Genomic DNA, 18,459 nt, shown 5'->3' with positions numbered 1-18,459 from the left:
GTCCCTACATATATTGCAAGTTGCAACTCGTTCTAAAATCGGTAGTCTAATTACAAATCTAATTACTACAAGAACATTGGTTAAATGTCTAAGTATAGTTCTTAGTTGCAAAGTACATTATTTTTAAACTTTTAGAGAATTTTAAGCACATTGAAATACTGAATTAGAATTCAGTACCGATTGTTTCGTTTATTCTTCAATATTTTGTTCTGTGAAATTTTTTTAGCGATTTTGTAGCATCTTCTTCACCTCTGCATTTAAGAACTTGTCTTCAAAGTCATCATCTTCTCGCAAAACGGCATTCACCAGGATTTTTTTATAATTAGTCTTTATCATTTTGATTTCTCATAAAAAAACAAAGCTTTTTGTCGAATACTATCTCCGGTGAAAACTCTTCTTGTTACGGTGTTCTTGAAGATGCAGAGGATCGAGCGCAAGTTCCATATTGCAAATCCCCTTTGTTGCAACTCCATAAGCCATAATCATGTCGCCGTACACTTCAGAATCATCATACACCATACCTAACCAGTTCCAATTATGCTATCAATACACTTTTGCAGAATATGCTGCAATCCTCGCCCAGTCCACACACACACGCACACACCCTATTCGTACTTGTTAACCTAAACCTTCTAAGATTCACACTAAAAGGATATGCCTTGACATTAGCTGAATGCCCTTGCTGGACAAATGCCACTTCACCCATCCACACCTCTTTTATAAATCCATATGCACCCCTTCCCTTGTCCGATTTCACCCACCTAGCTTTCCACGCTTCCCTCACATCTTTCATAATCTCCCTCCTTTACACATACTTATGCAGAGATGTATTCCTACCTTCCCTTCAACGACACCTCACCTAGCCAGCTCTTCATACCTTCTTATGCCCTATTCTTCCAAATCAATTCCACTATCCTGCCACTCTTTCTTGCACTTTCAAACAATTTCGCTAAGTCATTCACTCCTGCTTGTACTGCTCACCGCTGTTATGTTGCCGTTGACCACAGCATATCGGTGCCTCTTCTCTCCATCCATTCTATTCTTAATTCGATGATATCAGCTCAGCTTGCATTATCATCCAACATTACTATCATTGCCGCAAAACACCTTCCTTTTCCTTTGTCCCATCCGTATACACTGCCACAAGTGCCACAACCTTCTCTCTCGTCTCCATCTCCTCAGCACCCATCTCGCTGTAATACTATTCGCTCCCCCTGCATCTCCTCTCATATTCTACCTCCTTTAACTTCAGCCATTTTCCAAGCATGACAAAAACTAAACCTCAAAGAACGGTGATGTTATTAGATTTAAAATTAACAACTTTGTTAGTAATTTGTTGTAATAGTAACCCACTTTGAGTAATTTTATACGCATTCAATTAAAACAATAAAGTTATTTGGAAAATAATAGAAAATCAATATCTTAATCAAGGAGCTTATTGTGTATTGTTAATATAATACGTGAGGCTATATCGATTGAATTTCATTCTTGCTGCAATTGTTGTTCGCGCCTCTATCAAAGCCGAATAACGCGTGCGATATCCCGTGGTGCAACGCCGATCCCCCTATTATATTTCAACGGAATTATCGGTCCCCGGTATACAATAAGCCTTTTGCCGCACATAACCTAATCTAATCGTGACAATCGGTGCGTGAACGGTGCACGTGTTGACACGAATTAGGCGCCACTTTTCATCTAACTAAACTTTATTTATCCATAAAAACAATTATTGTTAATGTTACAATAAAGAATGTGTATAAATTCGTAGTTAATTACAATTTGAACTTTTGTTTAATTTCAGTAAAAATGTTTGTCGTCAGTTCGCTTTGTAATTTTAATTAACTTGTCGTAAATGTACATCCACATAATTGGGTTACATTGTTGCAAACGTGTTGTTGATGATTTACGGTCATTTATTATAATTGTGTTGACGAACCGAGAAATTTTATTTCACTAGTTTTTGTTGTATATTATTTATTATTAATCTACTCGATATAAATACAGTTTTTGGATGTATACCGTTTTTTCTGTTCCATTTTATGAGTGTATCTAATATTTACATTATTTGCTTAACGATTCTGTTTTCGAAATAACATAACATACGCTCGTATCTGTGCATGTTTGAGCTATAAAATCATAAAATGTTCGAATTTATATTTGCATGCATGAACCGTAAAACACACTAAACGTGTAAAACGGGTGTATTGTGAAAATATTTTCGATTTTGAAAATCTAAAGAGAGAACATTTTGGCGACTAAATAACCCCTGAAGTAAAAAAATAATCAGTTATAAACTTGAGTCTTAAAAAAACCCTTACTTACCATAAAAATTTACGATTATAACTTTCTAAAAATTTCCTTAACGCACATTTGAATACACTTAAACTCAAAAACATCTAAACATTTTTATTGCACCTTTTTAAGAATTTATTCTCAACCAGCTAAATTTAATCCATAAAAGAAATAATTCTTAATGTTTCATTTCTTAGTGTTAAAAAAGCTGTTCTTAAAACACCTGGATTTGATGGTGGTGGTGCTTGTTAAAGTTGCGTAATTAAATTAAGGAAGTACGAAGTGGATGTCGCCGATTTTCTTGTTACAATCTCTACATCGAGCAATTCCGTTCGAGTCACGTTTTACATCTTGGCATCGATTAAAATTTTACAGTTTAATCGTAAACTGAAGTGGTGCTATAAGTCTCGAAGACGAGGACCTTATTGGGCATTCGATGACGTTGCTAAACGATCTTTTAATATCTACTTGTATCAAGATACAAAGTTAAAGATTCATTGATTTTAATTCAATTTTTATAACGACAATATTTATTTTATTACATAAAAATAACGTCACATAAATTTGGACGGATAACAACGTTGAAGTTAATTTTGTAAGGGGTTTTGTGATGTTGACGATAATGAAGTATGACTAGTCACGCAGGTTTTCGATTTGTTAGTAATCCGGACGGTCCTAATCCCTGATATCTAATTTAATTTGGATTTAACTTGTCCCGTTGTAATTCCAGGGCAAACTATCCCTTCGTGTGTTTGTGTAATCAAACGCTTATCTCGACACCGTGCGGTTAGAAATTTACAAAAACTCGCGTCTTTAAATCGTCCATAAAATAATTATGGCTTATAATAGGTTACGTTTATGAATCATTAAATATATAATTTATATTAGAAAATAACTTAAAAAAATAGATTAAAAAGGTGCTGATGTGTGTTCTAGACTGGACGTCGCGCCTTTATTTTACCTAGATAAAGAAATAAAGGCAATTCTGGTAGCCAATCATGTTTTCTCTCAAGAAAGCTTACAAAATTAGATTAGTTCCCCTGGAATACTGTTTCAAATATTATAACCCCTCTCTCCTCTTATCACCCCCACGTTTTGCTTGTTAATGTTTGATTAAACTCGTTTACTTCTATCACATAAATCATCCACGGTTTTTTCAAAATAACTTATTTTATCCACGTAAAAAGGTATAGATTTCAATGGATCATCTTATTGGGAGTTCATGACTCTGATATTTGCTTGAATAGATTGTAGAATGTGAAACACATCCAATAGTAAAAGCTAGATCCACATAAAACAAAAACAAGAAAAGATGTATTCATCGAAACTGACTCCTACCAGGCATCACTCGAGCAGTTTAATATTAAGTACTAGTTCTGTAGACTGATTCATTAGTTTAGAATCATTGTGTTACAAAATTATCCAACATATTTTGTGTATATCTTGATGAACTGTTTTGTGGTAATCGCAAAGGGTTTCGATAAGAACAGTTTCAGTCATATTTAGATTTGAGATGCTTGTTCCAAGTAATCTTGGTATAGTAAGTGTTCACCAAGGAGAGATCTTTCATCAAGATAGGAGAAGTAGGATGCGTTACAACTGTGATGTTCAAAACAATCATTTTTTTGACAATCAGTTCCTACAGTCAAATTATAAAATTGCACTTGAACCGGTTGGTTCGTTTTGATATGATACAATCTGAGCTAAAATTCATAATTTTTAGATTTTCAAGAATTTAAAGGTTTTTTTGCAATTTTATTCCCTCTCAATTTTTGTTTTCTGCTAAAAACAGAGAAATGATTTTCAGTTAATGGACCGTTACGTAAAAGTGTTATGAAATTGTAATTATGGAATCCACTTTGCTGACAAAGGACAATAATAGCTGTCATTAAATTAATTACCCAATCTTTTAAAGTGGTAATTTTTAATGGATATTATTTAGCAACACAGTATTAAATATCTAGGCAAAAATATCATATCTGTGAATAATAATAAATGTTAATAACAAATTGACCTTTTCGAATATATTGAAACGGTAGGTGAAATAATTGATATATGAGAAACAAAGCCGATTAATATATGTTGGTAATTAACGGATATATATCAAATATCGGATGATCAGCTATTTAGACATTATGCTGGTGTTTTACAACAATTACTCCGTGTTATATATAGTCGTATTGAACGTAAATAATTAATTGTAATATTAACAAATTTTTTTCTTCGAAATAAGGAAGTTTTCAAATAAGCGTTAACTCATTATCACATTATACTATCGCGCAAACGTTCCCATAGTTTCATGTTAGAAATTTCAAAAATTCTCTCTGAAAAGTACTTTTAGTTTTAAAACTCGCCTTCGTAATAAAAAAATAAATTCTTTTGCATAATTATCGAATTGTAGTGGTTATTTTAAAAAGCGTGATGACTTTTACAAGGGCATATTTTCCAGATTTCTTTTTTTATAATAAATAATAAAATGTTTAGTGTTATTACTTACCGCGTACTAATGTTAAAATCCCCAAGGGCATTACCAAGATTGCTACCATTAAATCGGTGATTGCCAATGACATCAAAAAATAATTAGTGACATTTTGAAGTCTTCTCTCCCAAGTTATCGCCAAACAAACCAAAATATTTCCTGCTGCAGTTGCCAACACAAGACCCAAAGCCAGTAGAGCCCACCAATTATTAAATTGTTCTTCCTGATCAATTTCTTCTTTTTCAACTACCCTATATACTATCGTAGTTTCTTGTACACTTTCATTCATGTTTCAAGAAGAAAAAAATTTATCACACTCAAGTTCCTTAATTTTCTAATTTTGAAAGTTAATTTTATTAAAATTAAGTAACACTCGTTACATGATTTATTTTTACATCTTTAGTTAACATAAAGTTATTAGAAGACATGTTTGCACACTTTTTTCTTGGTCAGTTTTGGCTTTATTTATATTTTTTCTCTATTGGGATGGTCTAACTTGGAACACGCGACTTTTTGAATTCGCGCCTTTTCGACGTCGACAACGACGACGAGTTGTTTTGGACGTCCGAGCGGTGTCGCGACGGCACGGCGTGTGTTTGGGACGCTCAGATACCGACGCCGCTAAGAGTAAATTATGGCGCGTGCGTCCCTACGAAAAGCGAAAAGTTCCCCTTTGAAAACGCGACGGAAATGGGCTACCACGACGACGACGCCACGCGGTTTCGACGTCGACGTCGTTTTCGTGGTATAGGTTAAGAATACGCCATTCATAAAAGAACGAACCGGACAAACCCACGCAATAACGACGTTTAAATATACAAAGGTTTATATTTTTTTTAAACCAAAATAAAAAAGTATTTTAACGGAAAACATATAAAAGGGAGTACCTACTTGTTTAAATGAAAATGAATATATACTGTTAGAAAAATGAAATTTGAAACGTGAAAAATGTAGATATGATATCGTAGACACGAGGGCCTTTGTATGTTTGCGTATTTCAAATTTTTTGTGTGTTTATTGTTTTGTTTCGTTTTAGATCAGCGTTTCTCAACATTTCATGTTTTACGTATTACTTACAAGCTAGATATAAAATTTTAATCTCGCTTATACGAAGCATACAAAGAAACATTATTCTAATCGTGCCACAATTTAAGTTATTATTTTTAAGTTATTCGTTTTGAGTGGCCCTGAATCTATTTTAACTATTTTTAGCGTTGTCTCTGTGTGTATTTATGTATGTGTGTAAACACGATAACTCAAAAATCAAAGGGTTTAAATAATATGTCTTATAGTTTTTATAACCATGAAAAACAATCAGAAATTTGCATCAAAACGTTTAATCGGAAGTGCCACTTAATCTGGTTTTACGTTCTCCAATTTTAAAACCGATTATTTCTGTAAACCTTAATTATTAAAGAACAAGTACTTACTATTGGTTAGTTTCCAACTGCAATGTTTTTGCATAAAGATAAGAACACTGAAAACCGATACACAAGTTTTTGTTAAAAAGATAGAACACTAATTTTGTCATAGAAGTTAGTGCTAGGGAAAGAAATTGCGCAAGAAAAGTGTGTTACAAAAATAAGTACTTATACAAAGAAGTTTCTGCAAAAAGTTTAAAACATTGTCAGAATGCCACTAACAAAGTTACACAGGTTTGTGTAAATTGGTCAGATTACTATCACTAATAGAAATATTATAGAAAGAGAAGATCTAAAAAACACTAACAAACAACTCTGACATAAACTAACGCAGATGTTTCTGCACAAGGTCAAACACACTGCCATTGACATAAAACACGTGTGTAAAAAAATTTTTAACTCCGACACTGACTTACTGAAAAACTACGATAGAAATTTATGCAGAAAAACAAGTACTCTGGCAAAGAAGTTTCTGCAGAAAAATACAATTATCAATATTAACACAGAAGTTTTTCCAAAGAGTCAAAAACACGGTCATTAACAGAGTACAGTGAAAGAGAAGTACAAAACGACTACAACACCGATACTGATAATAGAGTTTCTGCAAAAAGGTCATGTTATTGACGCAATACAGGCATACAATCTGTTTGTAAGAATCTGTATTTATTTACTTTTATTCTAATAATAAGGAAAAAATTTGTTGCTATTTGATGATGTAATGTTGGGTTTAATGTGGCCCTAAAGTTTCTTTTTATTTTCTAACTATAAATTGGGATAAAAGTTCCGGAGTTTTTTGGGGTGCGCTAATGTACCCCTAGGGGACGTGTCAAACCGGAAAAGAGAAACTAAAAACACAAGAGGCGGTCGTTCCCGGGCGAAAATTAACTTTCCGGCAAATTTACTGTGTGCAATTTATTACGGACCTTTTCTCTAAAATACTTCTTGTCCAGAAAGAAAAGAAACTTTGTCTAATGAGCAGTACATAACTTTCATGAAATGTTAATAATCTTAAAAATTGCAATTATTTTTAGTATAAATTTTGGTTAGATTATTTTCTGACAGTTTATCTTTCCTTATTACATTTATATCTTTATATTTTTCTTATTTCCCCTTTAGAAATGTTGTTTAGATATTTCTAAAGAGGAAACTTCATATCACTTCACACACATCGAACACATTCTTAAAATAACACAATTCGCATTTTTCCAAGACGTTGCGGCACCTGTTTACTAACAATCGGGAGGCCCCCCTTTACGCCATCGTTCCCTCGAATTGACATATCATCAGACGCGAATCGACTTTGATTGATGAATTGGAACCCTCCTGCTACTCGTTTTCTTTCGAGCTTTTATTCCCGACGTTGATCATTTCGATCATGGTGGCGCCATGTATCTTTTTTCGATTTAAAGTTTTTTCCTTGAAAATTTTTCTTTTTGCCTATTTTCTCCCTCGGTAATTCTATTTTTTGCTTCTCTCAATGAAGATTATACACGTTCGAAGTCCGCTTAACGTTGACGTGTGTGCAAACAGAACGAGAGAGAGATGAGGAGAGTTGTATAGAGCTTTTACCTATAATAATCGATCTGTGGCAGGGCCTCGTGTGGGTGCTAAAAAGCTCGCGACTTGCGTCGAGTTTGCTAAAACGGCTCTCATAAATGAATGCGAGAGAGACTGTGGTTACGAAGCAGTTGATGATTGATCGGCATTCGACGTGTGCTTCGTCGTCCTCATTATTTGGCCGCAAAGTGGCCCCACTGCGAACGTTATCTGCATGGCGATTACTTCCGATTATCTCTTTTTCCGAAAATTGACCGAACCCCTCTCTAACACATTATTATGATAAACGAGCTTTAATCGAATATAAAACATTTCTTTAATTATCTCTAACCAGCGAATTTCTTTTCAAATAAGTTTATTCAGGTACAATATGATTTGAAAGAACTAAAGTTTTCTAGCGGAAATAATAATGGTATCCGGGGTTTTAGAAAACGAGGTTGAGACAACCGAAAAAGTTCTAAAAAAGAGAAAAGAAAATGGTAAAATGGTACTAGTGGATTTTGTTGTTGAGCAGGAGAATCGTAGATGGGAATTTTTGGGTTCCTTTTCGGAGGCACTCGACCCGATGTCGATCCGCTGCAGCGGATGGTTATTATGTTACCGCGAGCCCCGGAAGCTTGAGTACCGTATAATTGAATTTTCCAAACTGCCGTTATCGGAATTCATGAATTATACAAGAATGCCTCCCTGTCAGAGCTTAGAATACAGGTCGATCATATTATTATACGATGTCACTCTAAAATATGGTATAAACGTGACAGTAAGCGATTATTGTTTTATATTACAATTTTATTATTTGCATTTAATCGATAAGAGATACATAGTGCTGAAATTTCAATCACTTTTGCATTAAATATAGAGTGTAGTATATTAATGCAAAAAACATTTGCTGGTACTCTATCTAGTCTAATTAACTTTTTCATAAGCCATTTTGCTAAGCTGAGGTATAGGTTACGGAAAAGCCAAAATTGGATGATAACAAAGTAATCGCCACCTTTGCCAATTACACAGCTTTAATAACTAGTGGTAAAAATACTCCAGATGTAGCTAATATAGCTTGGACCAACAAAATGAAAATAGTGCTTAACGAATCGAAGTCTACTATGTATGAATACAGGGATCTAAGGTTCAATATATCAATACAGCCTAGATTTTACGCTTAATACTAGACTCCGATGGAAAGCTCATGTGAGACAAAATGTAGATCAACTGGGTGGGTGTATTCTATAAAAAATGTACTGGCTGAACAAAAGTACAAGTATGTATACAATAATTACGTGGTTGTACTGCTTAGTTGAAAATAAATGTAATCCAACGCATCTCAAATAAAGTACTGAGGAATGATGTTAATGCTTCCTGGCATATTCGTAATAATTATCTCTATAAAAATTTGAAGATGGACACTACTCAACATTCTATTATTAAATTTGGTAATAGCCATAACACTAAAATGATGACATCAAGGCGGTTCAGCTCATGGATAACGTAGGAATAAGAAGACAGAAAATGATGAATCCTTTAGAGTTGATGGAGTGATCAAAGCAGAGCTACTCAGAAATAAGTTGCACTGTGCTTGAGTAGAACTCAAAATGTATAAACAACACTGTTGGGTGTATTCTTGGCTTAAGTGCTTCTTCTCAGTTTTGCTCCTACATTTTGAAACGACATCTTTTCCAGAATCCAGCTAAAATTTCATTCACACAACCATATTCTATAATTGAAGATACTATGTGAGGATCTTGAAAGAATTTATTGAGCACCATTTGAAAAGTATATCTTTTGTGGCTAAAATTATGTCTTTTGTATGGGAACATCTTTATCAACTAAAAAAAGTGCCAGTCTGCTTTAGCCATTAGCTTAGAAATCTTTTTTTTTACACTTATTGGATTTCCTGAAAAATGATCTGAATTCATTTTTGGTGTAATTCTTTTCAGGTAGTTTTCTAATCGCAACATCGTAATCTGACATAACGCATGTTTATTTTAGATCTTTCGTAAAAATGATACCAATGAAGTTCTTAAATTGTGAAACCAATCCTTGTTTGACTAAAAGTTGCTCCTTGATAATAGTTGGCGATACCTAGATCTTATCCCTTAACAAAGAGTGTCCCATTAATGATATGTCAATCTTTGATTAATGCTCCAAATTAGCTTTACGTTGAAATATTTGCTGGAATGTTAATTCTTCATTCTGTATTTACTTTATATTTAGGTACACGCTAAGCCGGAAAACTAGATTTGGAAAACGTGTACCACTGATACTAATGCACAAAACGTGTAGAACTTACGAATCTATCGTGAATAAATAAATTCCCATTCAAATAATCCATTAGTTTAAAACGAGTAACATAAAAATTACACCAATTGATTAAAATATATGACCATATTGAGTGCAGGAACTACTTATAAAGATTGTTTTATTCCTAGTCGTAGACTTATTTCCTCAAGAGTTCGTAAAAGGTGCTTGAATTGCATGAGATCTTATCTTCCATTAGTATGTTTGGATGCACGATGAAATCTAATATAATATGAGATGTAAGACTCATAACTGTAACGGTGAAATCTTTTCTCTTCTATTTTTTTAAAAGATAAATTGGTTCCCATTTTTCCGTTTTCATTTAATTAAATTTTTAATTGACTCCATAGAATCATATTCTTTGGACTGTAAGAGATAATTTAATTTGATTCAACGCACCTCAAATTTATCATGAATTACTAAAATTTCATTTCAACCCCCTACTTTTTAAATTTAAGATCAAATATAATTTCTAGAATAAACATTCTTCGATTAATCCCGAATTGTTCGAATCTTTGAATTGTAAGAGATAAATTTAATATTATTCTTATTCAACTTCTACGAACGGAATGCGAGCTATTAAATATTCCCGTGTCGAACTTTACATTCGTGGACGTGTGAAAAATGGATAGAATTCGTGATGGATTGCAAATATTTCGTACTCTCGAGTATAAATCTATTTAGGATTAGACTTGAATACGTATAACTGAAAAAATAAATAAAAAAGTTGAGATGCAAGATAAATAATTAAAAGAAAATTGTTTTATAGTATTAAAATGTATTTGTTTTAGCTTGACTCGCAGTTTTAAATAGACCAAAATCGATCGATAACATTGTTAATTCAGCGTTTAGCTTTCGACGGTGCACTTTCCAATAAATTAGTCTTTGTCTGTGTTGCCATCATCAATAAACCAAAAAGAAAAAAAATAGGGCGTTTCGGTATCACAAATAACAAAGAAATTTGATTAAAAAAAACTTTTTCTCGGGCTCAATTTCTAAAGTACCTAATATCAGAAAAACAAACACCTAGAAAGAAAATGAAATCAGTCTTTTTCCTCTCGAAAAGAAAATCATCCGCGTCCTTTTTTATTTATTTTATACGTTTTGAACGCGATAAAAAACGAAATAAATGGAAAAAGAGAAAACGGGATCCCTTCGATCCAATTTCTCTCTCCTCAATTTTTTTTGTCGTCTTTCGAATAGGAGCAGGTCGATGGTTACTATTCTTTTCCAGTGGGTGCAACAACACGACGCCCAATCCCACCGGTAAAAACGACATTAAAAAGCCCACGCGTTAGGTTTATGTCCCATGTGACAGTTCTTTTTTTGCGTGACGGGATTATTTTTTAAAGGCATAACTCAATGGTTGTGTCATCCTATTGCACGGATACACACAAAAATATACTGTAACTAACAAGAGGTAAAAATTAGCCAAGCGAAAAAAAAATGGATTTGTGGACCGACCCTAATTGAATTTCGTGTGACGGACGCTGTAGTGGATGAGGTTTGAACGAAATTGGGGTAGTCGCTTCAAAGGGGGACACGCGATGTTGGATTCTCTAGGGGAATAATTCGGTTTTAAGGTAGGTCTTGCGCGAAAATGTGAATGGTTTCTAGGAAAAATGTTTTATTAACGATTCTTTTTTTAATTAAATTGGGTTATTAGGTTGTTACTTTTTACTTTTTATCAGTTACAAACTAATTTCTTAATATAAAATCATTACAAATTGTATTGGTAACTTTAATAAAATCAAATAAAACTAAAAAAGTTAGTAATCACGTGTCTTTTCGATTTGAAATAATATCATGAAGTTTCTGGCAAGACAGATAGAGGAAGCACTACTGTTCCTGATTATCATTTATATAGATGTCATAAATATTTTATCTGGATGCCGCGAAATATTGGCACCTTAATAACACACCATATGCTGTTGACACATGTTTTCATCACGCAAGATGCATTGAGGTGCGGTAGTAATAAACAGGTGATGCAAAAATTATCAAAACTTATTTTTTATTTAATCAGATAACCATTTCAACATTTTTTTTAAAGCTTTGTTTTCGCTTTCTACTTCATGATGGCTACCATATTGTGGCGGATCTTTTCAATGGGCCTGAATCGGTTTATTGGCGCAAACTTCAGATTTGAGATAACCCCACAAGAAATATCCAAAAGAATTTTGGCACCTCCTCTAGAGATTAGATGTTTTGGATGTGTATGACCTTAATGGAACGATGTTCTGCGGCTATATTCAGAAAAGTTCTACATAAGGTTTGTTACCACTTATTCGGTTTTTGAGCTTCTCTCGAAAACAATATGTTGGCACTGTGAACAGCCCACAATTAGCTGGTTAACGAAGACAAGCCTATTAATGACAAGATTAAAAGTATGGACCACCAACACGCTTGATAACGGCTTGGAAAATTACCGAAATCATTAAATATCTTTGATAGATCAACTCAAATTTTCTTTGAGCAGTGTGCTTTTTTCAATCTTTAAACTGTGTAGTCTTTGTTAAGTAGTGTCTACTCTTTCTTATTCGGATTTAGTATATTTTAGGCACTATCTGGTGTTCTTTAAGCAGAATAGTGTATTGCACAGTATCTAGTAGTATATAGTAGTAATATGTTTGCAAACACTACCTAGTCATCCTCTACCAGTGCTTAATCTTTCGCAAAAAATCATTAGTCTGCTGTTAGCAGTATAAAATGTTTTTCCAACAGTATTTAGTCTTCGGAGAAATGCGGAGTAATGATGACCTAGGCATATTTAAAGTAAGATTTACACTCTCCACATTTATTTCCGTTGATTACCTTGGTCGTCATGCATTTTGTTTCTACATTGTTGTACTGGTTTCTTCAAACTTTTTGACTCACTTCCCAACGACAGCAACGCTAGGCAATTTTTTAGTAACGAAAGACTTGAATGTTACCGAATTTTCTCGACGCTACGGTTCCTGAATTATTACTGAAAAACGTTCCATAATTTTAGACAGAAATTTTTAGATATTTCTTGTTCAGAGGCATTATCATTAAACATCAGCTGGTGCAAAATGGTCACCTGATAGATATGTCTATTCAAATTCCAATTTCTAAAACAACTTTTCTGACTTCAGTGGTTGCTAATCCGAAACAACATTCTTTAACCATATGCTCAAAACCATTTTTTTCATATCTGGAAAAAATATTGGTCTACGTGGTCTAGCAATAATCAAAGAAAATGTTTTGTAGCACTCTTGAATTATTTTTTAATATTCTATGCAGTTAAAAATAGAAATTCAATCTTTAGAATCGGTCTATATTAATAGGAGTGCGTTTGACAAGCAAAAACCCTTCGGTTTATCGACCTGGCAACTGACGTTAATGTAACCCTAAGTAATTACAGTCGAGTCGTCGGTTAGAAGTTAAAATTTACTCTTACCTTATCACTTATAATCATTCCAAAACTGTTTTTATTATTGATTATTTTTATTAATATTTCTTGTTAATTTTTGTTTAATTTTACAGTTAAAACAAATTGTTTATTCAAAACACCATGCAAACACATTGAGGTGGATTTGCACAAGAACAATATCCACACATGTAAACTGAATATTTAACTGACAAAATACAAAACAACACTCGGCTTTCGTTAATTGGGGAGGTTGAAGCAAAACCGGCTACAATAAATAAAGCAGTTCCGTTTGGTATGGAAGTTTACTCGGCCCATACAACGCCTATATTCACTGTTTTAAATATATCTCACGAATTCTAAAGCTTTCCCATCCGTATAGCTGCTACTTTAGCTCCATTTCCTCCGCATAACCGGATTACAACATTGCAGGTTGTCGCAAAATGGCTCACCTAAACTCTCCGGGGAGTTTTAGAATTTAGGGTGAGGTGAACATACGATCGATGTTGCCTTCATAGTAGTACTCTTCTCGACTGCATAATTTGCATATCGCCACTCTACATTAACGCCGACATTAATATTTCATTTATGGTAATAAGAAGTGAATTTCGACATTTTGTACGGTGCAAAATAAGATTTTTTCTTCTACCTCCCGCTTTCTTCCTGTAGTCGAGAGGGATTTTTTTAAATTTTTTTATAAGGGTGATACGCAACAATCAATTATACGCTTGTCAATGGGGGCTGATGTATTATTATTCGTCAAGGTTTAAAATTTAGATTGACGTGCGTCGAAAGAAAACGAAATTGAGAGGGGTTTAGATTTTTTTTATCAAAAATAATAAATAAAACAGGATCAGATTTTATTTATTCCCGTATAACAGTTATTTGTACAGTATGTTACGAAATCGACAGTAATCCTAAATCCTAAAAGTAATGTAGCGAAAGGTTTAAAATAAATCAAAGTAGTAAATTTAAAAATGGAATGTGAAACAAATTTTAATACTAATAACTTTTAAATGTTTTAAAATTTTTTTAAATTGAATTTTCCGAGAACAATCCGCAACAAAATCTATTCCCTGGGGAGTTCACGTGAGCTTTTTCGTGTCCAAGGTTCCAAACTGGCAATGACGGTGCAGATTGGGGTGTAAAAAAGTTCCGTCCATCACCGGGTTCTGCTGGGCCGTTGTATCGCCTGCGGAGTTTAACCTCATTTTTTTGTACCGATACGAAAAGCGCAAAATTCTTGTGCAGCAAAAATCCCCTTTCCCGAAACTTTATAACATCTCCGAACGGACCTTGAACTTTTTCTCTCTCGTTCCACAGAACAAACGGACTCACAGATGTATTGCGTCCCATTTTCCAAAAAGCTCAAACCGCTACGTGACTAGATTTGTCAACCAGAAACCTTCTATTCCTTACCCTTCGGCTACGAAACCAGATTTTTGCTTATTTTTTTGTAATGGCAGATTTGGAGCAATAAACTGATTCGATTTTAATGAATTTAACAAGATGATGATTTTCTGGGAATTCTATACTGTTGATTTTAAAGTCCTATGTTTGCACGTATAAACAGTATCGAATCCAATTTAGGGTTTACAGTCAAAGAACGTTTCGTCTAGTCAAGTTGAGTCAAGCGAAACAGAACGGTAAATATGCAAAACTTGCTCGCGTGTAACACGGCTCACACACACACACTACACATTGGGTGTACATTCAGAGTGGCTTCAACTAATCTACAAGTTCGAACTTGTCCAAGATAATTAATTCCACGAAGGAGTGGGAACACCAAATCCGTTGGTTGTTTTATTTACTTATCCTGTGGTAGCGTGCCTGTGTGTTTACCTCTCTCGGTACCCGTTAATTATAGGCAAGTTTTGCGACAGTTTCATTTGCAAAAAGTTATATTTAGTACCTTACTAGAATATTAAGTATGTTTTACAAACGTTATATTAATGAATTGAAATATATATATGAATAAAGATTTCAAAGTAGAATTAATTAACCTTATTGGATATAAGAGGATTTTTCTTTACGTAAAAGCTTAATAAGCTAATATGTGATGTTTTATCGAAATCAGAGTAAAACACTGTAATTTCCTCAGATTAAGATGCTATATTAAAGGATAATGGAAGATATTTTTATGAGATATGTAATTTGATTTTGAAATATTTCAAGTACAAATTTGTTTTAGTATGATGTCACGGTCAAGCTGGTATATTAATGTTTTATTTACGAAAAGATCGATTCGAGTTGCACCGGTTCATTCTTTATTCTATTATTAACGCGCTCACCAAGGAGGGAAACTTAAAGTATACCCATGTCTATTTATAAAATGAATCGTGGATTCCCGCGGTTAATTCGGTTAAATAGTCGACCGTTTAAGACGGTTCGATTCGCCTACAATAACTTATTTAAGGAGGTCGACCGCGCGAATCGAAACTTAACCTTAATCTTCACGACCCGTTTCCTAACAATATATCGATTGTCCGTGTATAGTTTTAATTTCTTTTCTACCATAAAAAGTTATTTTTAAAATCGTTCATGTTTAAACATAGAAATTGTCACGTAATTTTAGAACTCCTTGAACTATACTGAGAATAACTTGAACGAAAAGAACGATTTGGCCTTTAAATCTAAACAAGATCGTAAGATACGTAAAAAAATACGGTTTCAAAGTGTCCATTGAGAAAACGCGGGTTTGTTTGCTCAACTGGTAATGTTTACCGGGTCTAATCAAAATATTTAAAACGAGGAGCTTAAGAACGACCCGATCGTATTTGCGACTCGAAATCGCGTTTCCACAATGATTTACAATCGTACTAAAACTTTTAAACGGTCTAACAGACATGTTTAACACATATCTCATTCGTATACACTCACCCAAAATACAAAAAAAAATGTACAAAGTATCAAAGAAAAAAACCCATCGTAAAGATAAATAACGAAATGTACACAACAGATTTTTCGTCTTTTCAGTTATTACTGTAAATTTAGATTAATGCTGGTCACAACTGACTGGAGACTATATTGGGATTTTCAAAGCTCTTGTGGCTTCGTATAACTGGGGCTTTCGGTTTGCGCGAATGGAGTGGTGTTCGGGGGACGTGAGGATTTTTTTTTGCCGGCATCAGCAGCAGCACCCGGAGACTCTTGACACGTCCGTCCGTGCAGGTCACGGTCGTACATGTACGTGCATGTTCTGACAAGCTCTCGAAGTTTTGAACCACGCTGACGAATCATTTCGGGCGACGAAAGATCACCTCAAAATTAACAAATTAATGTATGTCTCTCATCTTATTTTCCATTTTTTTTTGGTAATGTACAAAGTTGCTAACGGTATTAACCGGAACATTCCGCTTTACGGCCTTTAGAGATAATTTATGTGGTCGTAAAAGTTGGGTTGGTTTTATTGAAACTGCGTTTTCCCTTCTCATTTTTTGTCCGAAACGGAGAGAGTGAAATGGCGTTTTTGAAATTAGGTGTTTTGAAAAGAAAATTGTTCCGGAGGGTTTTGTAAAAAAATATACTTTATATCCTTATTTGTTCGCCACCGAAAAAAAATCGCTTTTTTTATGGTGGTTTCATTTTTAATCTATTTCCTCTCAAATTGAAGCTTTAGGTTTCTCTTTTGATCCTTTCTAGTTCAAGCCGTAAATCGATCGAGTTTCGTATACTGCATTGGCATGCTAACGGCAAATACCGACTGTTGCTCGCTTATTTGAACAAGCCCCCGGCAGTCACAAAACACCTACCCCATGTTTGTATTGTTGACCCCGCCATCAGGTGTCAGAACCTTCCTTACGAATCAAATCGTTCTCCTTCTGTATCTGCATATTTATGACATAGTCCTCGATGAATATCTGTAATTAAATCGCTAATTCCAACACCGTTAAATCTTGTATCTGAACGAGCGTTTCGTCACGCGACATGCAAATAAATCCACATTGGAAAATGGGGGGGTTTAAACGGATTTTAATTGTCCGGTAACATGCCACCACTTAAATGAATCTAGGTCGTAAATCAAAAAAGAAATCAAAAAATTATTTCGTATTTCAACTTTTTAATCATAGAAAGCAGCACTTTATTAACAACATCACCATATCGAAACTAAAAAGGAAGCTTTTGATAATGATTATTGATTATACTCAGTTACTAAAAATCTTTAGAGTAAGTCTTTTGAATACTAGATGGAGTTAAACTCCACTAAATCTTCTTGATACTAGAGGGAGCTAATATTGTGTAAGTATTGATTAATCAAATTTTTAATCACAAATCTTCTCAATACTAGATGGGGCTTCCTTCTACACATAAATATTGATTTTCCCAATCAGTCTCATTTTACATCCTTTCATTACCAGATGGCGTTAGTTTCATCGATTAATTTAACCCAAACAGAATACTGTACATCTCGTTATCTCTCCAAACGTAAAATAGGTGGGGGTTGTTTAGCTAATTTTCATTTCCCCCTTCCAAAAAGTTTTCTATCTGGAACGTTCCCCAAACAATCCCCAATTACGTGCTCATCACCGTTATCACGCGCGAGCGAACGCGGGTTGCATCTTGTCACATTTCGAAACAGACGTTGTTGTGTGTTCGTACAAGGCACCACATACAAAGCGAGTTTCAAAAGAGGTTGGAAGGGGGATGTTCTGGTTAATTGAGCGTTTCCGGAAATGCTTGAGTTGTCTGCAAAACAGTCGGACCGAAAACTGGGAGGAAAATTGCGGCACGAGTTTGCACCCTTTACCCCTTGGTCTTAATGAGATCGTGGTGGTTTAAGTGGACGGGAAAAAATTGTATATTGATCTGTTACATGCATTGCGAATTGCTGCTACAACGGTGGCTAATTCGAGATCATCGAATGTGTTCATTGTTGTATGTGTTGTGTACATTTCGTTGTTTCATGTTGGTTTACAACGGTTTCAGCGATTGTAAAACAAACGTTGAAAGTTATTACCGAAAATTTCTGAAATTGTGTCAACAATTTGTGTTTGTTTACCGTTCATTATAAATGTTCGTAATTA

General features: G+C 34.2%; 2 protein-coding genes across 2 annotated transcripts in view; one reads left to right on the top strand and one right to left on the bottom strand.

Moving 5' to 3' along the window:
- LOC111427852 (5-hydroxytryptamine receptor 2B) overlaps positions 1-5,369 on the bottom strand; it is a 36,658-nt gene extending 31,289 nt beyond the window's left edge. The window contains exon 1 of the mRNA XM_023063194.2: positions 4,790-5,369. Within this exon, the coding sequence (XP_022918962.2) occupies positions 4,790-5,060 (271 nt within the window). The 5' untranslated portion in view covers positions 5,061-5,369. The remainder of the gene's footprint in view (positions 1-4,789) is intronic.
- The window catches only part of LOC111427851 (26S proteasome non-ATPase regulatory subunit 1-like), a 112,226-nt gene that overhangs the window by 46,222 nt on the left and 47,545 nt on the right, over positions 1-18,459 (top strand). The window lies entirely within an intron of this gene.

Source organism: Onthophagus taurus, chromosome 6, assembly GCF_036711975.1.
Source record: "Onthophagus taurus isolate NC chromosome 6, IU_Otau_3.0, whole genome shotgun sequence".
Lineage (NCBI taxonomy): Eukaryota > Metazoa > Arthropoda > Insecta > Coleoptera > Scarabaeidae > Onthophagus > Onthophagus taurus.
The sequence above is the reverse complement of the archived record's forward strand: the minus strand, read 5'-3'. Positions and strand labels throughout refer to the sequence as shown.